A 24,423-nucleotide genomic window follows, 5' to 3' on the forward strand; every position below is an offset into this window, starting at 1 on the left:
CGATGAAACTCTTTCTGGTTTCTTTCCTTGATCTGCATCTGGCTTCACCATACCTCACACAAGGTAAAATGATTAAAAGACAGTAACACGACTCAGATTATCATAGTTTTGAAATTGGGAATTTTGAGTCCTCCAACGTTGTTATTCTATTTTCAAGATTATTTTTATACACGGTCCCTTGTAATTGCATATGAATTTGAAATGCGGCTTCTCCATTTCTGGAAAAAAGAAAAAACAAAGGCCACTGGAATCTTGATTGCACTTAATCTAATATTGCTTTGGTTAGTACTGACATGATGATAATATTCTCTTCCTATCCTTGAGTATAGGATATCTTCCCATTTATTTATGTCTTCTTCAAGTCCATTCAGAAACGTTTTATACTTTTCACCGTACAAATCCAGTTGGTTAGAAGAGAATTAAGTGTGAATCTTACAGACCCACTTTTTACCAGGTTGCAAGCTGGAAGACACAGCAATTAGACTGGTCTATCAGTGGAAAGAAAGATACATCACACACAGGAATGATCAGGGCCTAATCACAATCTATCTATAGGACCACCCAGAATGTTATGTGTATCAGAAGACCCCCAGATTCACACTCAGGGTAGCATTTCCCATACTTCCTATATTCAGTTTCTCTTTAATTTGAATTACCATACGTTTATTAAGGAAGAGAAACAATCTTACGAAAAATGATAATGACTATACAACATTTCTTACATTCATAAAGTTTTTCTCCACACAAAAAACAAGTGAACATTACTAGAACAATTTTCCCACATTACACCACTTGGATTTCTCTCCATTACAAGGTGTCTCATTTATAAAAATAAATATATTTCACTGAGGAAACAGTGAAGGGCTTCCCATGTTTCTTAATGGTATGCTTTCACTGTTAGTCCATACATGCCAGGTTGTGATGAGATTCTCATGGCTTTCCCTCATTCCTTACATTTCTAGAGCATCTCTCCAGTGTGGTTCTTTCACGTCTTCAAAGTGAATTGGGACAACTGAGGGCTTTACCACATTCTTTACACTGACAGGATTTCTCTGCAGGTAAGTGCTTTCATGGTACCAAAAGGAAATGGGAAAACTGAAGGCTTTCCCTACATTCTTTACGTTTCTAAGGTTTCTCTCCAGCGTGAGTACGCTTGTGAACGATCAAGTACAAAAAACTGCTAAATGTTTTCCCACATACATTACACTCAATAGGCTTTTGTCCAGTGTGAGTTCTAAAATGTCTGTTAAGATGTGAGGAAAGAGCAAAGGCTTTCCCACATGCGTCACATTTAAAAGGCTTCTCTCCAGTATGAGTTTTCCTATGGTCAGTAAGGCTTGAGGACTGAGTGAAGGCTCTCCCACATTTCTTGCATTCATAGGGTTTCTCTCCAGTGTGAATCCGCATGTGAACTTTAAGGGACACAGAACATTTAAAGCCCTTCCCACATTCCTCACATTTATAGGGTTTCTCTCCAGTGTGAGTGCGGTTGTGAACGACTAAGTATGAGGAACTGCTAAATCTTTTCCTGCATACATTACACTCAAAACGCTTCTCTCCAGTGTGAGTTCTAAAATGGGCAGTAAGATTTGAGAAACTAGCAAAGGCTTTCCCACATGTGTCACATTTAAAAGGCTTCTCTCCAGTGTGAATCTTATTGTGGTAAATGAGGCCTGAGGATTGAGTGAAGGTTTTCCCACATTCCTTACATTCATAGGATTTCTCTCCAGTGTGGGTTCGCATGTGAACCTTAAGGTGCATAGAACGTTTAAAGCCTTTCCTGCATTCCTTACATTTAAAGGGTTTTCTTCCAGTGTGAATTCGAACATGAGCGTTAAGGTATGCAGATCGTTTAAAGGATTTTCTGCATTCCTTACATTTGTAATGGTTGTTAGCAGTGTGAGTTTGTACATGCGCACCGAGGCTTGCGGAATGAATAAAAGATCTTGAACATTCCTTCCGTTCATAGTTTTTTCCTCCATTCTGAGCTCTCATTGGTGCTTGAAGGTAAGACTGATTAAGGGGGGTTTCCCCACCATCACTGTGTTTGAAGGCACTCTCTTGCATGATAGTTTTCCAGCACACAGTCTCTGGAGTCGGGCTGAAGGTTTTTCCCCACTGATTAAACATGGAAAGTTTCTCTCCAGAAGAGGTTTTCTTGGGCAGGGTAAGGAAGCTTCTTCCATACTGATTATCCTCATAACTGTTCCCTCCATTCTGAGTTTTCCTCTGGGTCTTAAGACATGAATGTTCACCGAAGACTTTCCCACATTGCTCACAATCATGGAGTTCCAACCCACTGTGGATTCTTTTCTGTTGAAGAATGAAGAACGATCATTCAAAGATTTTTCAGATTCACTAATTGATCCCACCCATCTGAAAATAGAAACATTATGATGATGATGATGACGACAATGATAATGATGATGATTACCATTTCCATTCCATTCATACACTTCCTATCCTGTTGATTTCTTTCAAGTTGAATGATGGAATCCTTTTGCCAGAATGATATGCCATCTACTCTAATTTTAAAAGATTCTTGTACCGTTTCATGAAATTGTTTAAAAAAGTCAATGTCTAGTTATGTAAGTGGAAATGAGTCTTTGTGGGAAGTCTGAAGCAATGACTTTCAAACTACACCTAGGATATCCCCCAATTCATCATATTCAGAATATTTTCCCAGAGACATCGCTCTCTTTTGGACAAATGTCACTTATCTCAAATATTTATCTGTTATGCTCATCTTCTAAGTAATGAAAATGGCAATCTTTGCTCAGTGTGGAAAGCAAGAAATATCTCTTTTTAAACTTAGTGATCTTACCTTTTCTAGCCTATTGGGTGTTTTCTCCCCAAAAGTATCCCGTTGAATTGTCAAGTCTTCGGTTTTAAGTTGCATTTCCCGTTCTAAAATAAAAAAGAATAACAAATGTAGGAATTTGCAAAAAAGAAATGTAGGCTGAAGGAGTTAAAAACAATAAGGCTCACTGTGTTACTTCCAAATTAAACATATTAAACAAAAAAAAGGGCAAGACAGATGTGAGGAGGGACTGGCCCTGTGGCTGAGTGCTTAAGTTCACATGCTCCACTTTGGTGGCCCAGGGTTTTGCCGGTTCGGATTTTGGGCGTGGACATGGCACCGCTCGTCAAGCCATGCTGAGGCGGCATCCCACATGCCACAATTAGAAGAACCCACAACTAAAAATATACAACTACGTACCAGGGGAATTTGGGGAGACAAAGGAAAAATAAAATCTTAAAAAAAAAAGACTTGAAGAGTATGGCTATGTCAAAAATTTTGAAAGGTAAGGATTCGCATTCAAAATTCAGTAGTAGATTAAAACGATTGTATGAAATGTAAATATCATGGGGAAAAGAAAGAGAATACTATCAGGGAAAGAAAGTCGCAAAGTTCTAGACAAGGAGCATACATCCAAAAGATGAAGTTAAAAATTAAGCAGAACAAGTCATTCTGTGAGATCATAGAAAATTTTCATTAAATGTTAAGTAAGAGGACTTCCCTCTGGGAGGAGGTGGAGATAGGTGAAAACTCTCCAACCCCGACCGAACAGCCTAGTACCTGCAAGCGGCTTTCTTCCAACGGACGCCCCCAGAAGATCAACACACACCTAGGGCAGGAGCAAGCACACACCAGAGGAGCGACGGTGGAAACAGGTGACCAGAACCCTACCTAAACCCCCCGCAATTACTCCTAAATGCAGAGGGAAACTCTAGAGTTACACACTTGAGCCCATGGGGAGAGTCTCACCCCACCATTGGTGGGGAGATCCCGTCTGGTGTCCACAGCGCCCGGAGGGTCCCAGAGAGAATCACAGAGGGTGTGGCGGCCCCCCGGCTGCCACTGCCTGCACGGCCAAGCAAGGGATTGCCAGAGATCTCGGAGAGGACTGGGGCTGGGTGAAGCTCCAGAGGCTGGCTCCGCACCCCAGAGAGGAAGCTCCAGAGTTCCGCCCGGGCAGCAGACAAAACTCTCTGTCTGCCATTAGCAGAGGGGCCACGCCCAGCATTCACCACTCCGGGAAAGTCCTGGAGAGAATCCCAGAGGGCAAGGTGACCCCCAGCTGCCGTTGCCTGCCCCCTGGGGCAAGGGATTGCCAGAGAGCTCGGAGAGGACTGGGGCTGGGTGGAGCTCCAGAGGCTGGCTCCGCGGCCCAGGGGGGAAGCTCCAGAGTTCCACCGGGGCAGCAGACAAAACTCTCTGTCTGCCATTAGCGGAAGGGTCACGCCCAGCATCCACAACACCGGGAGGGTCCCGGAGAGGAGAATATCAGGCAGGGCAGCAGCTGACCAGCTACCACTGAAATCAGGATCTCCGGCTATCCCCCAGTCAGAGCAAAGGGCTCCCTGAGTTCCTGGGGAACAGGACTGGGGCTGGGTGGAGTTCCAGCGACCCAGCTCCGTAGCCTAGGGGGAAACCCTACAGGCTCACAGTAGCCTCAGCAAAAGCCTCTGCACAGCACTAGTAGAGAGTACCCATCCGGCAGCCACAAGGCTGTAAGACCCCGGGACAAAAGTAGCATAGCTAGGTGAGCTAACTACAGACTGTAGAAGACGCCAATAGCTCTGCTGTGACCCATAGTGGACAAGAGATTTTGTGGGTGCCAACAGTGATGGAGCGGCAAATATAAGTGATCCTACCCCTGGCCGCTGGAAAAGCCCATAACACCGTTGCAGACCCCAAGGAGGGAGCACGTCTAGGTGGGCTGCAACAGTAGGCACCAGCAGCCTGAAGCCCCCCCGTGACGGCCCCCACGACAGAAGAGGGAATCCAAAGGACCACTGTGACTACGAGGAGGGGCCCAGGCCCAGTTAGCAACTGCAGATAGGGTTCCTGGTTGCTGCAGTATAAACAGCTGCTCCCCCACCACACCAGCAGAAACAAGTGGAAGGAGCAACTAAACTCTATCTCTATGCGGAGGCACAAATCTACAACATCAAGCAATATGAAAAAATACGTTAAATCTCCAGAACAGAAGGAAAATAACAAATACACAAAAAACAATCCCAAAGAAAATGAAATATATAACCTAAATGACGATGACTTCAAAACAGCCATCATTAAAATACTCAATGAGTTAAGAGAGAATTCAGATAGACAACTCAACGAGTTAAGGAGCTATGTCACAAAAGAGTTTGATATGATAAAGAAGAACCAAACATAAATACTGGAAACGAAGAACACAATAGAGGAGATTAAGAAAAATCTAGATGCACTGAACAGTAGGGCCGATAATATGGAGGAAAGAATTAGCAATTTGGAAGATAGGAATATAGAAATGCTGCAGGCAGAGGAGTAGAGAGAAGTAAGACTAAAAAGAAATGAAGAAACTCTCCGAGAATTATCAGACACAATTAGGAGATGCAACATAAGGATTATAGGTATACCAGAGGGAGAAGAGAAGGAGAAAGGGGCAGAAAGCCTATTCAAAGAAATAATGGCTGAGAACTTCCCAAATCTGGTGAGAGAGATGGATCTTCAGGTGACAGAAGCCAATAGATCTCCAAACTTTATCAATGCAGGAAGACCAACCCCACGGCATATAGTAGTGAAGCTAGCAAAAATCAACGACAAGGACAAAATACTAAGGACAGCCAGACAGAAGAAACTAACTTACAAAGGAACCCCCATCAGGCTATCAGCAGATTTCTCAGCAGAAACTTTACAGGCTAGAAGAGAGTGGAATGATATATTCAAAAATCTGAAGGACAAAAACCTACAGCCGAGAATTCTTCTACCCAGCGAAAATATCCTTCAAATACGATGGAGAAATAAAAACTTTCCCAGATAAACAAAAATTAAGGGAGTTCATTGTCACAAAACCTCCTCTTCAGGAAATCCTCAGGAAAACCCTCATTCCTGAAAAATCAAAAAAAGGAAAGGGACTACAAAACCAAGAGCAGAGGAGATAAGTAGAAGGACAACAACAGAGAGTAGCAGCTCTCCATCAGAACAGATTAAACCATGGGACGAGAAACAAAGGAAATTGAAGAAAATTGGAAAGCAAGACATAAAATGGTAGTGGTAGGCCCCCACATCTCAATAATCACTCTAAATGTAAATGGATTGAACTCCCCAATCAAAAGACACAGAGTGGCAGGATGGATCAAAGAACAAGACCCAACAATATGCTGCCTCCAGGAAACACACCTCAGCCCCAAAGACAAACACAGACTCAGAGTGAAGGGATGGAGAACAATACTCCAAGCTAACAATGAACAAAAGAAGGCAGGTGTCACTATACTAATATCAGACAAGGTAGACTTCAAAGCAAAACAGATAAAGAAAGACAAAGAGGGACAGTATATAATGATAAAAGGGACTCTCCACCAAGAAGACATAACACTTATAAATACATACGCACACAACACAGGAGCACCAAAATTTGTAAAGCAACTCTTAACAGAACTAAAAGAAGACATCAACAACAATACAATAGTAGGGGACCTCAACACACCATTAACACCAATGGACAGAACATCCAGACAGAAAATCAACAAGGAAATAATAGAATTAAATGAAAAATTAGACCAGATGGACTTAATAGATATATACAGAACACTTCATCCAAAAACAGCAGGTTACACATTCTTCTCAAGTGCACATGGAACATTCTCAAGGATTGACCATATTTTGGGAAGCAAAGCAAGCATCAATAAATACAAGAGAGTTGAAATAATATCAAGCATCTTTTCGGATCATAATGCTATGAAACTAGAAATCAACTACAAGAAAAAAGCAGAGAAAGGTGCAAAAATGTGGAGACTAAATAACACGCTTCTGAACAAACAATGGATTATTGAAGAAATTAAAGAAGAAATCAAATATTATCTGGAGGCAAATGAAAATGAGAACACGACATACCAAATCATTTGGGATGCAGCAAAAGCAGTCCTAAGAGGGAAATTCATCGCAATACAGGCTCACCTCACTAAACAAGAAAAAGCTCACATAAGCAACCTCAAACGACACCTAACAGAACTAGAAAAAGAAGAACAAACAAAGCCCAAGTCAGTAGAAGGAGGGAAACAATAAAAATAAGAGCAGAAATAAACGATATTGAAACAAAAAAGACAGTAGAAAGGATCAATGAAACAAAGAGTTGGTTCTTAGAAAAAATTAACAAAATCAACAAACCTTTAGCCAGACTCACCAAGAAAAGAAGAGAGAAATCTCAAATAAATAAAATTAGGAATGAGAGAGGAGAAATCACAACAGATACCAATGAAATACAAGGGATCATAAGTAAATACTATGAAAAACTATATGCCAACAAATTGAACAACCTAGAAGAAATGGACAACTCCCTAGACTCCTACAACCTCCCCAAACTGAATCAGGAAGAAATGGAGAATCTGAATAGGCCAATCACAAGTAATGAAATAGAAACGGTAATCAAAAACCTCCCCAAAAGTAAGAGTCCAGGACCAGACGGCTTCTCAGGAGAATTCTACCAAACATTCAAAGAAGACTTAATACCTATTCTTCTCAAACTATTCCAGAAAATAGAGGAAGATGGAGTACTCCCTAACACATTCTATGAAGCCAACATCACTCTGATCCCCAAACCTGACAAGGACAACACAAAGAAGGAGAACTACAGGCCGATATCACTGATGAACATAGATGCAAAAATCCTCAACGAAATTCTGGCAAACCGAATACAGCAATACATCAAAAAGAGTATACACCACGATCAAGTGGGATTTATACCAGGGACACAGGGATGGTTCAACATCCACAAGTCAATCAACGTGATACACTACATCAACAAAATGAAAAACAAAAACCACATGATCATCTCAATAGATGCAGAGAAAGCATTCGACAAGATCCAACACCCATTTATGATAAAAACCCTCAATAAAACGGGTAGAGAAGGAAAGTACCTCAACATAACAAAGGCCATATATGACAGACCCACAGCCAACAACATACTCAATGGACAAAAACTGAAAGCCATCTCTCTGAGGACAGGAAGAAGACAAGGGTGCCCACTTTCACCGCTCCTATTCAACATAGTCCTGGAGGTGCTGGCCAGAGCAGTTTGGAAGGAAAAAGAAATAAAAGGAATCCAAACAGGTAATGAAGAAGTAAAACTCTCGCTGTTTGCAGACGACATGATCTTATATATAGAAAACCCCAAAGAATCCATAGAAAAACTATTAGAAATAATCAACAACTACGGCAAAGTAGCAGGGTATAAAATCAACATACAGAAATCAGTAGCATTTCTATACACTAACAATGAACTAACAGAAAAAGAACTCAAGAACTCAATCCCATTCACAATCGCAACGAAAAGAATAAAATACCTGGGGATAAACTTAACCAAGGAAGTAAAGGATCTATACAATGAAAACTACAAGACTTTCTTGAAAGAACTGACGACAACATAAAGAGATGGAAAGACATTCCATGCACATGGATTGGAAGAATAAACATAGTTAAAATGTCCATACTACCTAAAGCAATCTACAGATTCAATGCTATCCCAATCAGAATCCCAAGAACATTCTTCACAGAAATTGAACAAAGAATCCTAAAATTCATAGGGGGCAACAAAAGACAGCGAATTGCTAAAGCAATCCTGAGTAAGAAAAACAAAGCCGGCGGAATCACAATCCCCGATTTCAAAACATACTACAAAGCTACAGTGATCAAAACAGCATGGTACCGGTACAAAAACAGGTCCACAGATCAATGGAACAGAATTGAAAGCCCAGAGATAAAACCACACATCTATGGACAGCTAATCTTCGACAAAGGAGCAGAGGGCCTACAATGGAGAAAAGAAAGTCTCTTCAACAAATGGTGCTGGGAAAACTGGACAGCCACATGCAAAAGATTGAAAATTGACCATTCTTTTTCACCACACACCAAAATAAACTCAAAATGGATCAAAGACCTAAAGATTAGGCCTGAAACAATAAGTCTTCTAGAAGAGAATATAGGCAGTACACTCTGACATAGTTTCAAAAGAATCTTTTCAGACACTATAACTCCTCAGTTGAGGGAAACAATAGAAAGAATAAACAAATGGGACTTCATCAGACTAAAGAGCTTCTTTAAGGCAAGGGAAAACAGGATTGAAACAAAAAAACAGCTCACTAATTGGGAAAAAATATTTACAAGCCACTTATCCAACAAAGGGTTAATCTCCATAATATACAAAGAACTCACACGGCTTAACAACAAAAAAACAAACAACCCGATCAAAAAATGGGCAGAGGACATGAACAGACATGTCTCAAAAGAAGATATAAATATGGCCAATAGACACATGAAAAGATGTTCATCATCGCTAATCATCAGGGAAATGCAAATCAAAACCACACTAAGATATCACCTTACACCCGTTAGATTGGCAAAAACATCTAAAACCAAGAGCGACAAATGTAGGAGAGGTTGTGGAGAAAAAGGAACCCTCATACACTGTTGGTGGGAATGCAAACGGGTACAGCCACTATGGAAAACAGTATGGAGATTTCTCAAAAAGTTAAAAATAGAAATACCCTATGACCCAGCCATCCCATTACTGGCTATCTATCCTAAGAACCTGAAATCAGAAATCCCAAGAGTCCCTTGCACCCCTATGTTCATCACAGCATTATTTACAATAGCCAAGACGTGGAACCAACCTACATGCCCAGAAACTGATGATTGGATAAAGAAGATATGGTATATATACACAATGGAATACTACTCAGCCATAAAAAAAGACAAAATTGGTCCATTTGCAGCAACATGGATGGACCTCGAGGGTATTATGTTAAGCGAAACAAGCCAGTCAGAGAAAGACGAACTCTATATGACTCCACTCATAGGTGGAAGTTAACATATTGACAAGGAGATCTGATCGGTGGTTACCAGGGAAAAGGGGGGGTGGGGGGAGGGCACAAAGGGGGAAGAGGTGTACCCAGAACATGACTAACAATAATGTACAACTGAAATTTCACAAGGTTGTAATCTATCATAACATTAAAAAAAAAAAAAAAAGTTCCTTAAGGTAGAAACTGACTTTGGTAATATAATACATATAACAAAATATACATATAATGTAGATATAACAAATATATTAATATATTTTAAATATAATAAAAATATGACAGAAACACACACACACACACACAAAATGTTAAGTAAGAATGTATGAGAAGCTGACAATGCCCAAAGCGTCAGAGACCAGTGACCTCAGCCTTCTGGAGAAAGCACGTCTTAAAGTTTCCTCATTATGATTCCGACACACTGAGATTTTCATTGGCCAGGGAAGTTCTTCACACTCGCTCACCTTGGAAGACTCCTCTCCCCTCTGTCCTCCAATCTTCTTCTTCTTCCAACCAAGAGATCAGGTCAGATTTGAACACCTGACATTCTGTGCACAGGGAAAGATGTATTAAGAGAAAAGGCCTCCGCAAAGATGACAAACTTCCCCATGAATCAGGTCCTATATTTCTGATGAATGCAGTAAAATTATTTCAAAAGACATAAAAATGCAAATATCCCTGCTTTCTGTGCAGAGAGACTGCAGTCTCTCGCTCCTCAAACCCACGTTCAGACATATATACACACATTACAGAACATTAAGACTTATATTGAAATAGGAAATTAAGTATAAAAGAGATATGCATTCTCATGGAGGAACCACCACACCACTGGTTCTAATACTTCACTGTCCATTGGAATCATGTCCAGTGTTTTCATTACAACGCAGATGTCCGGGCTCAGTGCCAGAGTTTCATTCACTATGTCAAAGGTCGAGTCTGAGAACGCACATTTCTAAGAGAGTGATGGAGATGGTTTTAGTCTTAGAACTACATTTTTTAAGAAACCACACTGGATTAAAACCCATTAGTGTACAGACTAGTGTCTGTTAGTTTCCATTATGTGCAGATGTCTCATCACCGATACTGGAACATAGTAAACACATCATATATATCTGTTCCATAAGAGGCTACAGGAAGGATGGCAGCCTTACCTACTGTGGTCAGGTTCTTGTAGGTCTCCAGCATCACATCTCTGTATAGATTTTTCTGGGCTGGGTCCAGTAAAGTCCACTCCTCTCGGGTGAAATGCACAGCCACATCAGGGAAGGTAACCAAGTCCTAAACCATCACACACAGGCTGGGTCAGTAAAGTTACATCTCTACCAGTGTTCAGTGGGGAATGAAGATGGCAGACCAATGGCAACAGAGGGTATCAAGGTCTCTCATCATCTCCCCCAGGGTGCAATGCTCTTATGCACTCTTCTCTCTATCAACACTCACTCACGGTTGATCTCCTCCAGTTATGGGTTTAATGGAACCGCTAACACATGAATTTATCTCATCACTGGACTAAAAGCTCTTCTCATCTTATTTCCTCCCTGCAGCATGTTTCTAAGCAAACTGCAGACACTTGGGAAAGTTGAGAAATGAATAAATTCTTCAAAAAATGCACACTTTCATTTTTGTTACCATGTCAGACCATGTAGCAAAATAAAAAAATATGCAGTCACCATTGTAAAAGACGATATTAGAACGTAATTACTGAAATACTGAGATTATTCACAGGAATCAATCCAAGAGGCTCTCCTTTGGGAGGGAATTCAACAGGGATGCAGTCCTTGAGTGGCTTGATTTCTTTAAGAAACTCTGGAGACAGGTCTACCTAGAAGGAAATGTGTCTAAGTGGTGGATGTAGTACGTCATTAGTAGAAGGATACACTTTCTAATTACCCGAGAAAAAGTTGTCAAACAGTCAGTTGCCATCCTTTCTGATTCTATCTTTTCCTCAGGGAGGCAGAAAGGGTCCTTCAAAAGAAGATCTAGGAGAAAAGAAAGAAGGCATAAGGATTCAGAGGTGACCATAATTCTCATATTTACCTGCCTGGAGGTCATTCCATTCTGGCTTGTAATTCCCAGTATCTCTCCACACTCAAGAAATCTCACACAAATACACACTACTGCCATCAAACGTTGGGGGGAGTCCTGTCTCACCTGGAGCCACAAAAGGGGATTGTGAGCCGTGCTGCCCATCAGGAAAAGCATAATGGGTTCATTTTACAGGGTAGGAAGCTTAAGTCCTGGGGAATGTGACTCTTCATCTCTCAAGGCAATAAACTTGATGAAGACTATGCAGCCACTCTCCCTAAGGCATATGTACCAGGAAGCTGACTTGGAGCACAGCATTCACTGGCTCACTTAAGCTCCTACATAAACCAGCAGCACGACTGCTCAGGTCCAGACCAAAGGACTCTGTATTGTGCAGGGAGAAATTAAAAGCTACTAAAACAGTATGCTCCGTAACAAAAGCATCAGTAACATCAACTGCCATTTACTGAGGACCACTGTACCAGATGTCTCACTAGCAGATTATAGCTCACTACATTTGGAACAACTTGAATTTCTGAATCTACTCTTTTGGCTCTAAATTCTGTATGATCTAAACACAAATCAAATATATCTGATTAAAAATTAGTATGTAGTGAATTCAGAAGACTTCAAATATAAATAATGTAAAATATCTTAATTTTTTAATACTGCTTAAGTAAATATTTTCAATATATAATAACTGATACATTCTACTGGATGCAACTAGTCAAGACTGCTCCTGGGCATACGAAAAGAAGAAAAATGCACTATTTTATTTGGTCAACGCTCTTGAGCTTCCCTTGACGGACGCTGGAGAAGTCTGAAGCTCTGTAAGGACTTCCTTTTAAGTTGTTATCACTGCCTTATTCCTTTTTCCTTTGAGTAAATAATGAAGCTATGTCCTTGTACTAGGCATTCAGTTGAGGGCACTAACCTATACAGAAAATGTCCTAGGCATTAAAGATCCACCAATCCCTGGATAATACAGACAATAAAGCAATAACTGATATACCAATTTACCACCAATATGGGAAAACAATCAAGCAGATGACAAAATAATAAGTGTCCTACACACAGAAAAAGCACATATATATTCTACTGGTTCCTGAATAAGTAAATGGAGAAAAAGGAAAATAATTACTACGTCTTCCACATCTGACTCTTAAAAGATTAGAAAAAGCACGTCAATGTTTTTACAAAAGAACTCAGAATACGTTAAAGTCCTGGGAAGCCCCCACAGGTCTTGGTTGGAAGCATTCAAATCAAACAGGTCTGCACTCTCCCCTTTCCTTGGCCAAAGGGCAGTGCCGTATCACACTCCCCCAACATCCGCCTATTGTACGAGCCTTTTTCAGATGGTGAGCACCTTTTCATTTCACTTTTCAGTTCGTTTTCCACCCAATTGGCTTTTATATTTATTTGTTTCTTCCACAGACTTCCTTCACGTGTCTTAAATCATCCTTTAACATCCTGTATTTGAAGATCATCATCTTTTTGTTAAAAATCAGTAACTTCTGGTGTGATGCCAGCATCACAGCAGAGCACATTGTTCTGTCTCGCCCTTTTAAGTTCCAACCAGTAGGACAGGCACAGAACAGCAAAGGACTCTGCACAGCACACCAGAACACCTGGGAGAGCCATACATCTACACATGTGAAGGGGGGCTGACTAGACTTCCTGTACCTTGTGGAACCAGGAGAGCAGTGGCGGCCGCTCCTGAGACTGGAAGTTCCGGGAGCTGTGGCCACACCTCCCATCAGAGAATCCCAGAGCTGAGGTAGCACAGATGAATGGAAGCCCCAGGAGTCCAGGCAGCCCACGCTGCTGGAGGCACCAGGGAGCACTGCAGGCCCGTGACCAGAGGTTCTGGGAAATGTGATACCTGTAACCCAGCGGCCTTCCCCTACCCTGGTGGCAGTGTCTCTGACCAGCCTTTCCAGCAGCAGGGGCTGCATCCAAGACTCTGATACCCCCTGGAGTGGCAGTAGTGCCCCTGACCTGAGATTCCAGGAATCCTGCTGGTGTAGAGACCAGAGGCTGCAAGAGTCACAGCAACACTCACGGCTCAGCCTCTTCCTCTCCCCAAGCAGTGGCAGGTAGCACCATCAACCTGAGGTTTCAGAGCCACCACAGTACCCACGACTTGGCCCCTGGTAGTGTTACACCAACACTGTCCCTGCCAGCAAGGGGTGCTGTATCCAACACCTAAGTCCCTGATAGTGGTGGCTGTGCCTGTGACCTGAAGTTCCAGGACCCATGCAGGCACTGGAAACCAGAACTTAGGGAGCCCCGGTGGCATTCGTGATCCAGGCACTCCTTCCCTTGTGGTGGTAGCAGTGTTGTCAATGAACATAGGCAACCTGGCAGCAGCAGAGTGTTGCCAGCACCCCTGGATAACCCAGGAGCAGCAGTAGAGGGGGCACATGCGGCAGCAGTGTCTGAGCCCATGGAGAGCCCAGAGACCCAGGAAACAGTGACAGTGGAGCCAGTAACTCCAGTCCTTGCCAGCTGCAGAGGAACATGCAACTTTTGTCCCCCTCCCCATAGCAGAGGGGCCTGCAGACCCAATAAACCAAGACCTGGAGGAGGTGCCCATGACACCAGATCCTGCCCCACTCCCCCTGTGCCCATGCTGCAATGGGGGGACCCCCAACCCAGAAGCAGCAAAGTTGCTCTCACCCCAGTGACCTACAGGTGACACCCACAACTGCGGCAACGTTATAGGCAGCAAGGAACCAGCAACCTCAGACACACAAGCAGTGCAATGAGGGCACTGATGTTTGGCAGGGACAGTGGAAGGTGGAAAGCACAGGTTCTCAAATACAACAGAAGTAGCTCAGAATCAAAATAAACAGCTTACCCAAATAAGAAAACTGTTTCCTACCCCAAATGCACCGCCAGAGCAATAACTCATTAACCACTGGGAACAACAAGTGAACTAGTAGCATAAAAATGAAATGACATTTCTCTAGAAGCCAAACTTGAAGTCATGGAACACTGAGATCTAACTGACAGAGAATCCAAGATAGCTGTCATGAAGAAACACAAAGGCTTACAAGAATACTAAGAAAGATGGCTTACTGAACTGAGGAATAAAATGAATGAACACAAGGAATACTTCACCAAAGAGAGAGAAACTCTAAAAAAAAAAAAAGAAAAGAGCAGACTATATGGAAGACAGAACTAGCGAGTTCTAAGATAGAAATCTAGAAATGACTCAGGTGGAAGAGGAGAGAGAACTATGATTTTCAAAAAAACGGAGAAATTCTGGGGCCAGCCTGGTGGTGTAGTGGTTAAGTTCACGCACTCCACTTTGGCAGCCTGGAGCACGTCAGTTCAGATCCCAGGCACAGACCTACACAGTGCTCATCAAGCCATGCTGTGGCAGGCATCACACATATAAAATAGAGAAGGATGGGCACAGATGTTAGCTCAGGGCCAATCTTCCTCAGCAAAAAGAGGAGGATTGGCAGTGGATGTTAGCTCAGGGCTAACCCTCCTCAAAAATAAAAAAAAGGAGAAATTCTACAAAAAATATCCAAATGAATTTGGAAAACCATGCAAGGACAATGGGTATCACAAAAGGAGAAGAGAGTGAGAACGGAGCGAAGAGCTTATTTAAAGAAATAATAGCTGAGAATTTCTCAACCTGAGGAAGGAACTGGATATACAAGGACACGAAGCTAACAGAACACCTAATTATCTCAATATAAAAACACCTTCTGCATGGCACATTACATCAAAACTGTCACAAGTCAACGATGAAGGAAAAGTATTAAGGGCAGCCTGGGAGAAGAAAATAACTTACAAAGGAAGCCCTATTAGGCTATCAATGGATTCCTCAGCAGAAAATCTACAGGCTAGGAAAGAGTGAAATGATATACTCAAAGTTAAACACTGCCAAACTGTTAACTCAAAGTTAAACACTGTCAAAAATGCACTATCCAGCAAAGTTATCCTTCACAGATGAATCAGAAATAAAGGCTATCACCAACAAACAAAAGGTGAGGAAGTTCATCACCATTAGACCTGCCTTACAAAGAAGCTTGAAAGGAGCCTTCCTACCCAACACAAAAAGGCAAAGGAATACAAAGGTTTGAACAAGGTAATAAATAGAATCAGAGAATTGCAACTTGGTATCAGAATAGGTTAGCAAACAATTATAAATGCTACAGAGAAAGAAGACATTAAAAACAACTATGAACACTTCAATTTGGTCATAAACTCACAATACAAAAAGGGATACTGGTGACAACAAAAACATAGAAGGGGAAGAGGAAAAAGATGGAACCTGCACAGGCAAACGGAGATAAGATGCTATCAGCAGAAAAAGGACTATCTCATCTACAAGATCTTTTCTACAAACCTCACAGTAATGACAAAATAATTCAGAGGAGACTCGCAAAACATAAAAAATGAGGAAACTGAGAAACATAGAAAACTACCAAACTGAAATGGCAGGAAAAAATATGAGGAAAAAGAAACAATGGAAACACAGAAAAAAACAGAATAAATGATAAGATGGCAGTACTAAGCCCTCATATATCAATAAGCACTCTCTATGTAAACGGATTGAATTCACCAATCAAAATACACACAGTGGCTGGATGGATTACAAAACAAGCCCAACAACGTGCTGCCTCCAGGAGACCAATCCTAGCTCTAAATATAAATACAGGCTAAGAGTGACGGAATGGAAGATGATACTCCAAGCAAATGGCAACCAAAAGAAAGTGGGTGTAGCCATACTTACAATGGACAAAACAGACTTCAAGTCAAAAAAGATAAAGGAAAGTTAGCATTCAAAGTCTTAGCCAGAGAAATTAGACAAGAAAAAGAAAAAGAAGGGATCCAAATTGGAAGGGAAGAAGTAAGCTTTTCACGTTTTTGCAGATGACATGATTCTACACATAGAAAACCCTAAAAAATCCACCAAGAAACTATTAGAAATAATGAATGGACACAGTAGTGATACAGGGTACAAAACCAACATAGAAAAATCAGTTGCACTTGTAGATGCTACCAATCAATTAGCAGAAAGAGAAATCAAGAATATAATCCCATCTACAATTGCAATGAAAAACATAACTAGGAATAAATTTAACCAAAGACGTGAAAAAACTGTACAATGAAAACAGTAAGACAGTGTTGAAAGAATTTGAAGAAGACATAAAGAAACGGAAAGAAATTCCATGCTCATGGACTGGAAAAATTAACACAGTTAAAATGTCCATATTACCTAAAACAATCTATAGATTCAATGCAATCCCAATCAGAATCTCAGTGACATGGGGCTGGCCCTGTGGTCGAGTGGTTAAGTTCGCGCGCTCTGCTGCGGGCGGCCCAGTGTTTCGTTGGTTTGAATCCTGGGTGCGGACATGGCGCGGCTCATCAAACCACGCTGAGGCAGCGTCCCACATACCACAACTAGAAGGACCCACAACGAAGAATATACAACTATGTACGGGGGGCTTTGGGGAGAAAAAGGAAAAAATAAAATCTTTAAAAAAAAAAAAAAAAAAAGAATCTCAGTGACATTCTTCATGGAAATAGAACAAAGAATCCTAAAATGTATATGGAGAAACAAGGGACCCTGAATAACCAAAGCAGTCCTGAGAACAAAGGACAAAGCTAGAGGTATTACCCTCCCTGATTTCGAAATACACTACAAACCTATAGTAGGTTTTGCAGGAAAAAACACACGTCAATGTAACAGAACTGAGAGCCCTGATATGAAACCACATACCTATGGATGGCTAATCTTGAACAAAGAAGCCCAAAACATAACACGGAGAAAGGAAAGTCTTTTCAATAAATGGTGTTGGGAAAAGTGGACAGCCACGTGCAAAACAAGAAAAGCAGACAATTATTTTACACTGTACACAATAATTAACTCAAAATGGGTTAAAGATTTTAATGTAAAACTAGAAACCATAAAACCCCTAGAAGAAAACATAGGCAGTACACTCTTTGATACTGGTCTTGGCAGTATGTTTTTGAATACCACATGTACTCAGTGAAGGGAAACAAAAGAAAAAATAAACACATGAGACTACATCACACTAAAAAGCTTCTGCATGGCAAAGGAAACCATTAACAAAATGAAAAGACAACACACCAACTAGGAGAAAATATTAACAAATCATATATCCAACAAGAGGTTAATATCCAAAATATTTAAAGAGCGCATATAACTCAACAACAAAAAAGTGAACAACCCCATCAGAAAACGGGCAGAGGGAATAAACATTTTTCCAAAGAAGGTGTACAGACAGCTGAAAGGCACATGAAAAGATATTCAACATCACTGTTAGGGAAATGCAAATTAAAATTACAATGGGATATCACCTCACACCCCTCAGAATGGCTACAATTATCAAGACAAAAAACTACAAATGTTGGAAAGGATGTGGAGAAAAGAGAACCCTCACACACAGCTGTTGGGATTGCAAACTGAAGCAGCTACTATGAAAAACAGTATGGAGATTTCTCAAAATAAAAATACCATAGGATCCAGCTAACCCAAGGCTGGGTATTCATCCAAAGAACATGAAATCACTAATACAAAAAGATAATATGAACCCCCTGTTCATTGCAACATTATTGACTATAGCCAAGACTTAGAAGCAACCCTAGCACCCATCAACAGATGAATGGAGAAAGAAGATGTGGTTATATATACTGTGGAATGCTACTCAAACATAAAAAATACAAAATCCCCCATCATCATTGCATTTGTGACAACATGGATGGACCTTGAGGGTATCATGCTAAGCAAAATAAGCCAGACACAGAAAGACAAATACTGTACGATTTCAGTCATATATGGAAAATAAAAAATAAACACACTGCTAAGAAGAACAGGTTGGTGGTTACCTGACAGGAAGGCATGGGGGGGGGGGGTGGATGAAAGGGGTAAAGAGGCACATGTGTATGGTGATGGATAAAAACCAGACTATTGGTGATGAATACAATGCAGTCTATAGGGAAGCTGAAACAGTAATGCAGACCCCAAATTTACACACCGTTATAAATCAATATGACCTTATTAAATAATTTTTTTTTAAATGGGCAGAGGATATGAACAGACGTTTTCCAAAGAAGATACACACGTGGCCAACAGGCACCAGGAAAGATGCTGAACATCACTAACTATTAGGGAAATGTAAATCAAAACTACAATGAGATGTCACCTAACACCCATCAGAATGTCTATTATTAAAAAGACAAGATATAACAAGCGTGGGAGAGGATGTGGAGAAAAAGGAACCTTCATACACTGCTGGTGGGAACACAAACTGGAGCAGGCACTATGGAAAAGAGGATGGAGATTGCTCAAAAAGTTAAAAACAGAAATACCACATGATCCAGCTATTCCACTTCTTGGCATTTCTCCAAATAACATGAAAACACTAATTTGAAAAGATATATGCACCCCTATGTTCTTGTAGCATCAATCACAATAACCAAGACTTGGAAACAACCTAAGTATCCACCAATGGATGAATGGATAAAGAATGGTGCTTACATGTATAAAGTGGAATACTACTCAGCCACTAAAAACTGACCAACTCTTCCATTTGCGAATAGGTGGATGAACGTTGAGGGCGTTACACTAAGTGAAATAACTCAGATGGGGAAAGATAATTAGCATATGACCTCACTTACATGTGGCAGATAAACAGACACATACATATGGAGAACAGATTGGGGTTACCAGAACCAAAGCCAAAAGGAGTAGAGGGGTATATGTGTACAGTGACAGATGGCAACTAGACTTTTGGTGGCGAACACAATGCATTCTATACAAAAGTCAAAATGTAATGATGGACACCAGAAACTTATGTTACAAACCAATATGATCATTACTAAGAAGAAAAAAATAATAACCTTTAATAAATCAAACACAGACCAACAGGCCAAATGTTGATCTACAAAATGGTATTTGAATGCTGACAACCGACAAAAATTTTCAGTATCTATGAACCTGTATCATCACCCTCACAAGCTCGTAGTCCTTATTCTACAGTTAGAAGACTAAAACCCAGAAACACATAGGGTCACAAAACCTTGTGTCTAGACTCACAGTATAACTGTCCTTACTAGCAGGGGTCTCAAACTACGGGTCCTTGGGCTAAACAGGGTCAAGAATCTGTTTAGTCAGGTGGTGCCTACATAGAAAGTTTTACTCTTCTTTTTATTTTCTAATTTAGATTTTAAAATATACAGTTAAACATACACATCTTAAGTATTTAGTAGATGAGTTTTGAAAATCTCATATTCTCGTGCAGTGACCAGCCTGAACAAGATAACGTAGTTCTGGGGTCGGCCCCGTGGCCAAGTGGTGAAGTTTGCATGCTCTGCTTGGGCGGCCCAGGGTTTTGCCGGTTCAGATCCTGGGCGCAGACATGGCACCGCTCATCAAGCCATGGTGAGGCGGCATCCCACATGCCACAACTAGAAGGACCCACAACTAAAAATATGCAACTATGTTCCGGGGGACTTTGGGGAGAAAAAGGAAAAATAAAATCTTAAAAAAAAAAAAAAGATAACATAGTTCTTTCTTTACAAAGCCTTCTTGTTCCTTCCAGGCCATTCCTTTCCCCTCACTTCCAGACAGGCAACTTCTGAGTTCAATCAATTACTGGACACACTATTCTGTATTATGTACATTAGAGAGTCTACATAGTGTGTCCAAAGTATATGCTAACGGATTTTTCCTCTGTTGTCTAGTTTAACAATATGGGCAAAAGATATTAAAATCTCCCACTAGAACTGTGGACTTGCCTATTTCTTCTGCTTCTGTCAAGCAAAGTTTTATATATTTGAAACAATATTATTGAATGGATATACATTTAAATCTTTATATTTTTCCCAATCAAATAAAAGGTTTATACTGTCAAATCTGGATGTAATAACCCTTGATGCACACCACTCTCTCACCCTAGAAATGTAATCGACCAAATACAGAACGCTTTCCCCATCTCCTACTCCTGTCCTTTCCCACATGGCTAACTCCTATGCCTGGTCTTTTTTTTTTTTTTTTTTTTTAAGATTTTATTTTTTCCTTTTTCTCCCCAAAGCCCCCCGTACATAGTTGTATATTCTTCGTTGTGGGTCCTTCTAGTTGTGGCATGTGGGACGCTGCCTCAGCGTGGTCTGATGAGCAGTGCCATGTCCGCGCCCAGGATTCGAACCAAAGAAACACTGGGCCGCCTACAGCGGAGCGCGCGAACTTAACCACTCGGCCACGGGGCCAGCCCCTATGCCTGGTCTTTTTATGAGAAATATTTATCAACTCTCTTAACTTCACCCTACTCCAATATAAAAAGAGAAAATAACAATGTCCTGTACTTTACTCCAGAACTCTAATCAGTTTGTAACAATACACTTACTTCTTTGCAGAGATGTTTGCCTCCTCCAATGGTTTACAAGTGTCCTAAGAACAGCCCTGGGTTGAAGTTTTCCACTAAGCACTGATAATCAAGCACTCAAACATGCATTAAGTGGGAGTATATCCTCTAGGAAATGAAGAGGCGAAGGAAATACCTGGATTCTTTCACTTTTACCTCCTACAAAACTCTCAAATCATCTCATTTATTTTCTTCTGCAAAACAATCACCTATATCTAGGTTCCATGATCATGTTTTAAAATTTATTCATTACAAATTTCTACCTTGATTCAATGTCTTCACTTTCGTCTTTCCTGAAGTCCATTCCCAATGCAGGAGTTAGTAAGTTCTATTTAAATTGTAATGGACTGAAAACATTCTCCTGCTAAAACATCTCAGAATTTTCCAGGGCCTTAGAATATTGCCTAGAGCAACTCATTCCCCTGGTGCAGTCCCTGCTCTCCACTCTATCTAAAAACCACTGTCTGTTCTCCTTCTGCCAACCTTCTTTCCTCAATTTAAGAAATGTAGTAAAGTCTCACCCATGCTGGATTTTCCTCATCAAGTCCTCTTCATCTGAAGTTTTCTCACCTGCTCTACAAATCCTCACAACAGCTCAACAACCTGACTAGATCAATCCTTCTCAGGCTTTGGTTCACAACTTAAGTATCAATCCCTTCCAATACATATTACCAGTTCATATTAAGCCATTCTGATGTCCAAACCACAAACTTACCGGTATTCGTTTAATATCTGTATTCCCAAACAGACTGGAAGCCCCATGGTGGCAGTACTACGCCCATTTTGATGGCCATTGTTTCTCTGTCCCTGACACAGATCCTAGCTTGTTAAAGGAATTCAGTGACCATTTGTGGATTGAATTGCCATTCCCCACAAGAATGTTACAGTAGTATGCATAAATAAAATGAACACGAAAATAGAATTAGAACCTAAAAATCAAGTAAGACTCGCATAAAATGTCTGTGAAGAATATAATATAAACCAAAACACTGCACTTCCGAAAAAATATTTTTACTCAGGATGAAAGTGGACAGGATACTCTTTTTGAAAACAAGTGCCTTCAAATTAAAACTAAATTTTTTTCTTTACGTTTCTCTACATTTTTAGACAACTTTTTAAAATGTTCATTCAGAAACTACCAAATGGTACAAGACCTGTAGAAGGAAATTTATAATATCCAGCTAAAGTAAATGTATATTTGCCCTTTGACCTAGAAAAACAACCTGAGAAGCTTGCCCTGAAAATACACGCCCACAAATGCGAGACAACAAATACAGAAGTTTATTCACTGCAGGTGATTAACAGCTGCTAAGATAATTGTTAGAAAAGTTGTTGGGGAACAAGATACTCTGAGTATCAAAATACCACCCCACATACGACTTTTTTATTCACAAGGAAAAGTCTACCTTTAAAACACAGCGTTCTGGTTATCATCACCTTAAGCAAGTGATCAAAGTTAGCATCACTAACTGAGGGATGACATAAATTTCTGTCTTCCTGATGGACTCCAATATGATGCACACATCACCTACAAAATATTTCAAAATGATCTTCTGAAGCCTCTACACCAGGAGTTGGCACACTTTGGTCACAGGCCTGTTTGGGTAAATAAAGCTTTGTGGGAACACAGCTGTGCCCATTTGCTTCCTTAGGTCTATGGCTGCTTGCCCACTACAAAGGCATGGCTGAGTAATTCCCACACCTTACGGCCTGAAAGCATCAAGTACTTATCATCTGGACCTTTTCAGACAAAAAGTTTGCCAACCCCTGCTCTGGACCCAATTACCAGTTGACAGGAAATACAAGAAATGGAGGAAACATTTACACACACCATGGAAATAAAATCAGAACTATCAACATGGGTAACTTTCTAAAAGAATGTGATTCTTCAAAGAGTCAATACAATTAACAAACAATAGCAAGTAATCTAGCTTAAAGATTAAAAGACATAACTGCCATATATAAACCTTGATTGAGTCCCAGATATAAAAACATGCTTTGGAAAAATGTGGAGAAATTTAGTTTTTAAGCAGAGTAGATACCTGATGACATTATTCTTTTTAACTTTCCTGGGTGAAATAACAGTATTTTAGTTTTAATAGGATAACATCCTTATCTTTAGAAGACGGACTAGCAAGTATATACGGGTCAAGTATCATATGTGCAATTTATTTTCAATTTACTTACTTTCAACTAGTTACCATAAAACGCATTCATTTACGGAAAGAGCAAGCATGCGAAATGCTAAAAGAGGGTGAATCTGCTAAAATGAACACTCATTGTACTGGATGTTTAAATTTTCTGTAGATTTAACATTTTACAAAAGAAAATGTGAGGGAAGAAACACATTTAGTCCAAATATCCTGTTAATGGTACACTGACCTATTCTAGAACTGGTGTCATAAAGTCTCCATCTTTTTCTCCTGGAGGCCCGTTTAACAGCTCAGAGGGGATGGAGGGGCCTAGAAGTTTAGAGGAAGAGACAGCTGAGTATCTTCCATTCCTTTAGAGGCAAGACTTGTGGTCACCATTTGCTTATAATTACATACACAAGCATGCTCACTCTTTATACCTAAGAAACTATCTTACCTTCATGTAATATTCAAAAACGGAAGCCGCAAAGACAAGGCCAAATTCTCCGGTGACACGTTCTGTCGCCCAGGAAAAGCAGCAGAGGCCCCTGACCCACTTTCCCCCGGACTCACAGGCACACGGCGGGGTCGCAGGTCCTGAGAACCGGAGGGCGAGGGGCCTGAGCAACGGGACTCGCACAGCGGAGCTGCTTCTCCTTCTGGGGAAAAGTCTCGAAGGTGACGCGGAGGCTCTGACCAGGGAAGCGCAGGGGACGCCAACGCCCCGCGCCGCGCCCTTCCCGCCCCGGCTCAGCGCGGGGCCCAGCGGCCGGGCGGACGAGCGGAAGCCCGGCCTCTCTACGGAGCCCCTCGGGTCCCGGGCCGCACCTGTCCTGTAACGTCCTCCGTTCGCCCCTCTCCAAGAACTGGCTCCACCCCAAACGGACCACCACGAACCGCTGCCAGATGCGCGGAATCCCGGGACAACAAGACGGCGCGAACCAGTGACGCCACTTCCGCTTCCTGCCTCGGGCAGCAAGGGGAGGGGCTCCAGGGCTTGGGCTGCC

General features: G+C 41.2%; 1 protein-coding gene across 1 annotated transcript; it reads right to left on the reverse strand.

Annotated features, from left to right (window-relative positions):
* Window positions 1-621: 621 nt before the first annotated feature.
* LOC100059920 (zinc finger protein 121) lies at window positions 622-24,423 on the reverse strand. The gene is made up of 7 exons (XM_023645488.2): window positions 24,245-24,423; window positions 11,737-11,825; window positions 11,549-11,668; window positions 10,998-11,124; window positions 10,311-10,394; window positions 2,825-2,907; window positions 622-2,313 (listed from the first exon to the last, which is right to left on the reverse strand). The coding sequence occupies exons 2-7, from the start codon at window positions 11,767-11,769 to the stop codon at window positions 1,126-1,128; spliced, it is 1,635 nt and encodes a 544-aa protein (XP_023501256.2). The 5' UTR covers window positions 11,770-11,825; window positions 24,245-24,423; the 3' UTR covers window positions 622-1,125.

This window comes from Equus caballus, chromosome 7 (genome assembly GCF_041296265.1).
Source record: "Equus caballus isolate H_3958 breed thoroughbred chromosome 7, TB-T2T, whole genome shotgun sequence".
NCBI lineage: Eukaryota > Metazoa > Chordata > Mammalia > Perissodactyla > Equidae > Equus > Equus caballus.

Bases quoted from the DNA above. Each gene is read 5' to 3' on its own strand.
- LOC100059920 (XM_023645488.2), bottom strand. From the start codon at position 11,769: ATGGCAACTGACTGTTTGACAACTTTTTCTCGG. The intron at 11,125-11,548 runs GTAATTACGTTC...GTGATGGTTTAG, and splicing joins TGAATAATCTCAGTATTTCA to GACTTGGTTACCTTCCCTGA. The intron at 10,395-10,997 runs GTAAGGCTGCCA...CCCTGTGCACAG, and splicing joins CAAGAACCTGACCACAGTAG to AATGTCAGGTGTTCAAATCT.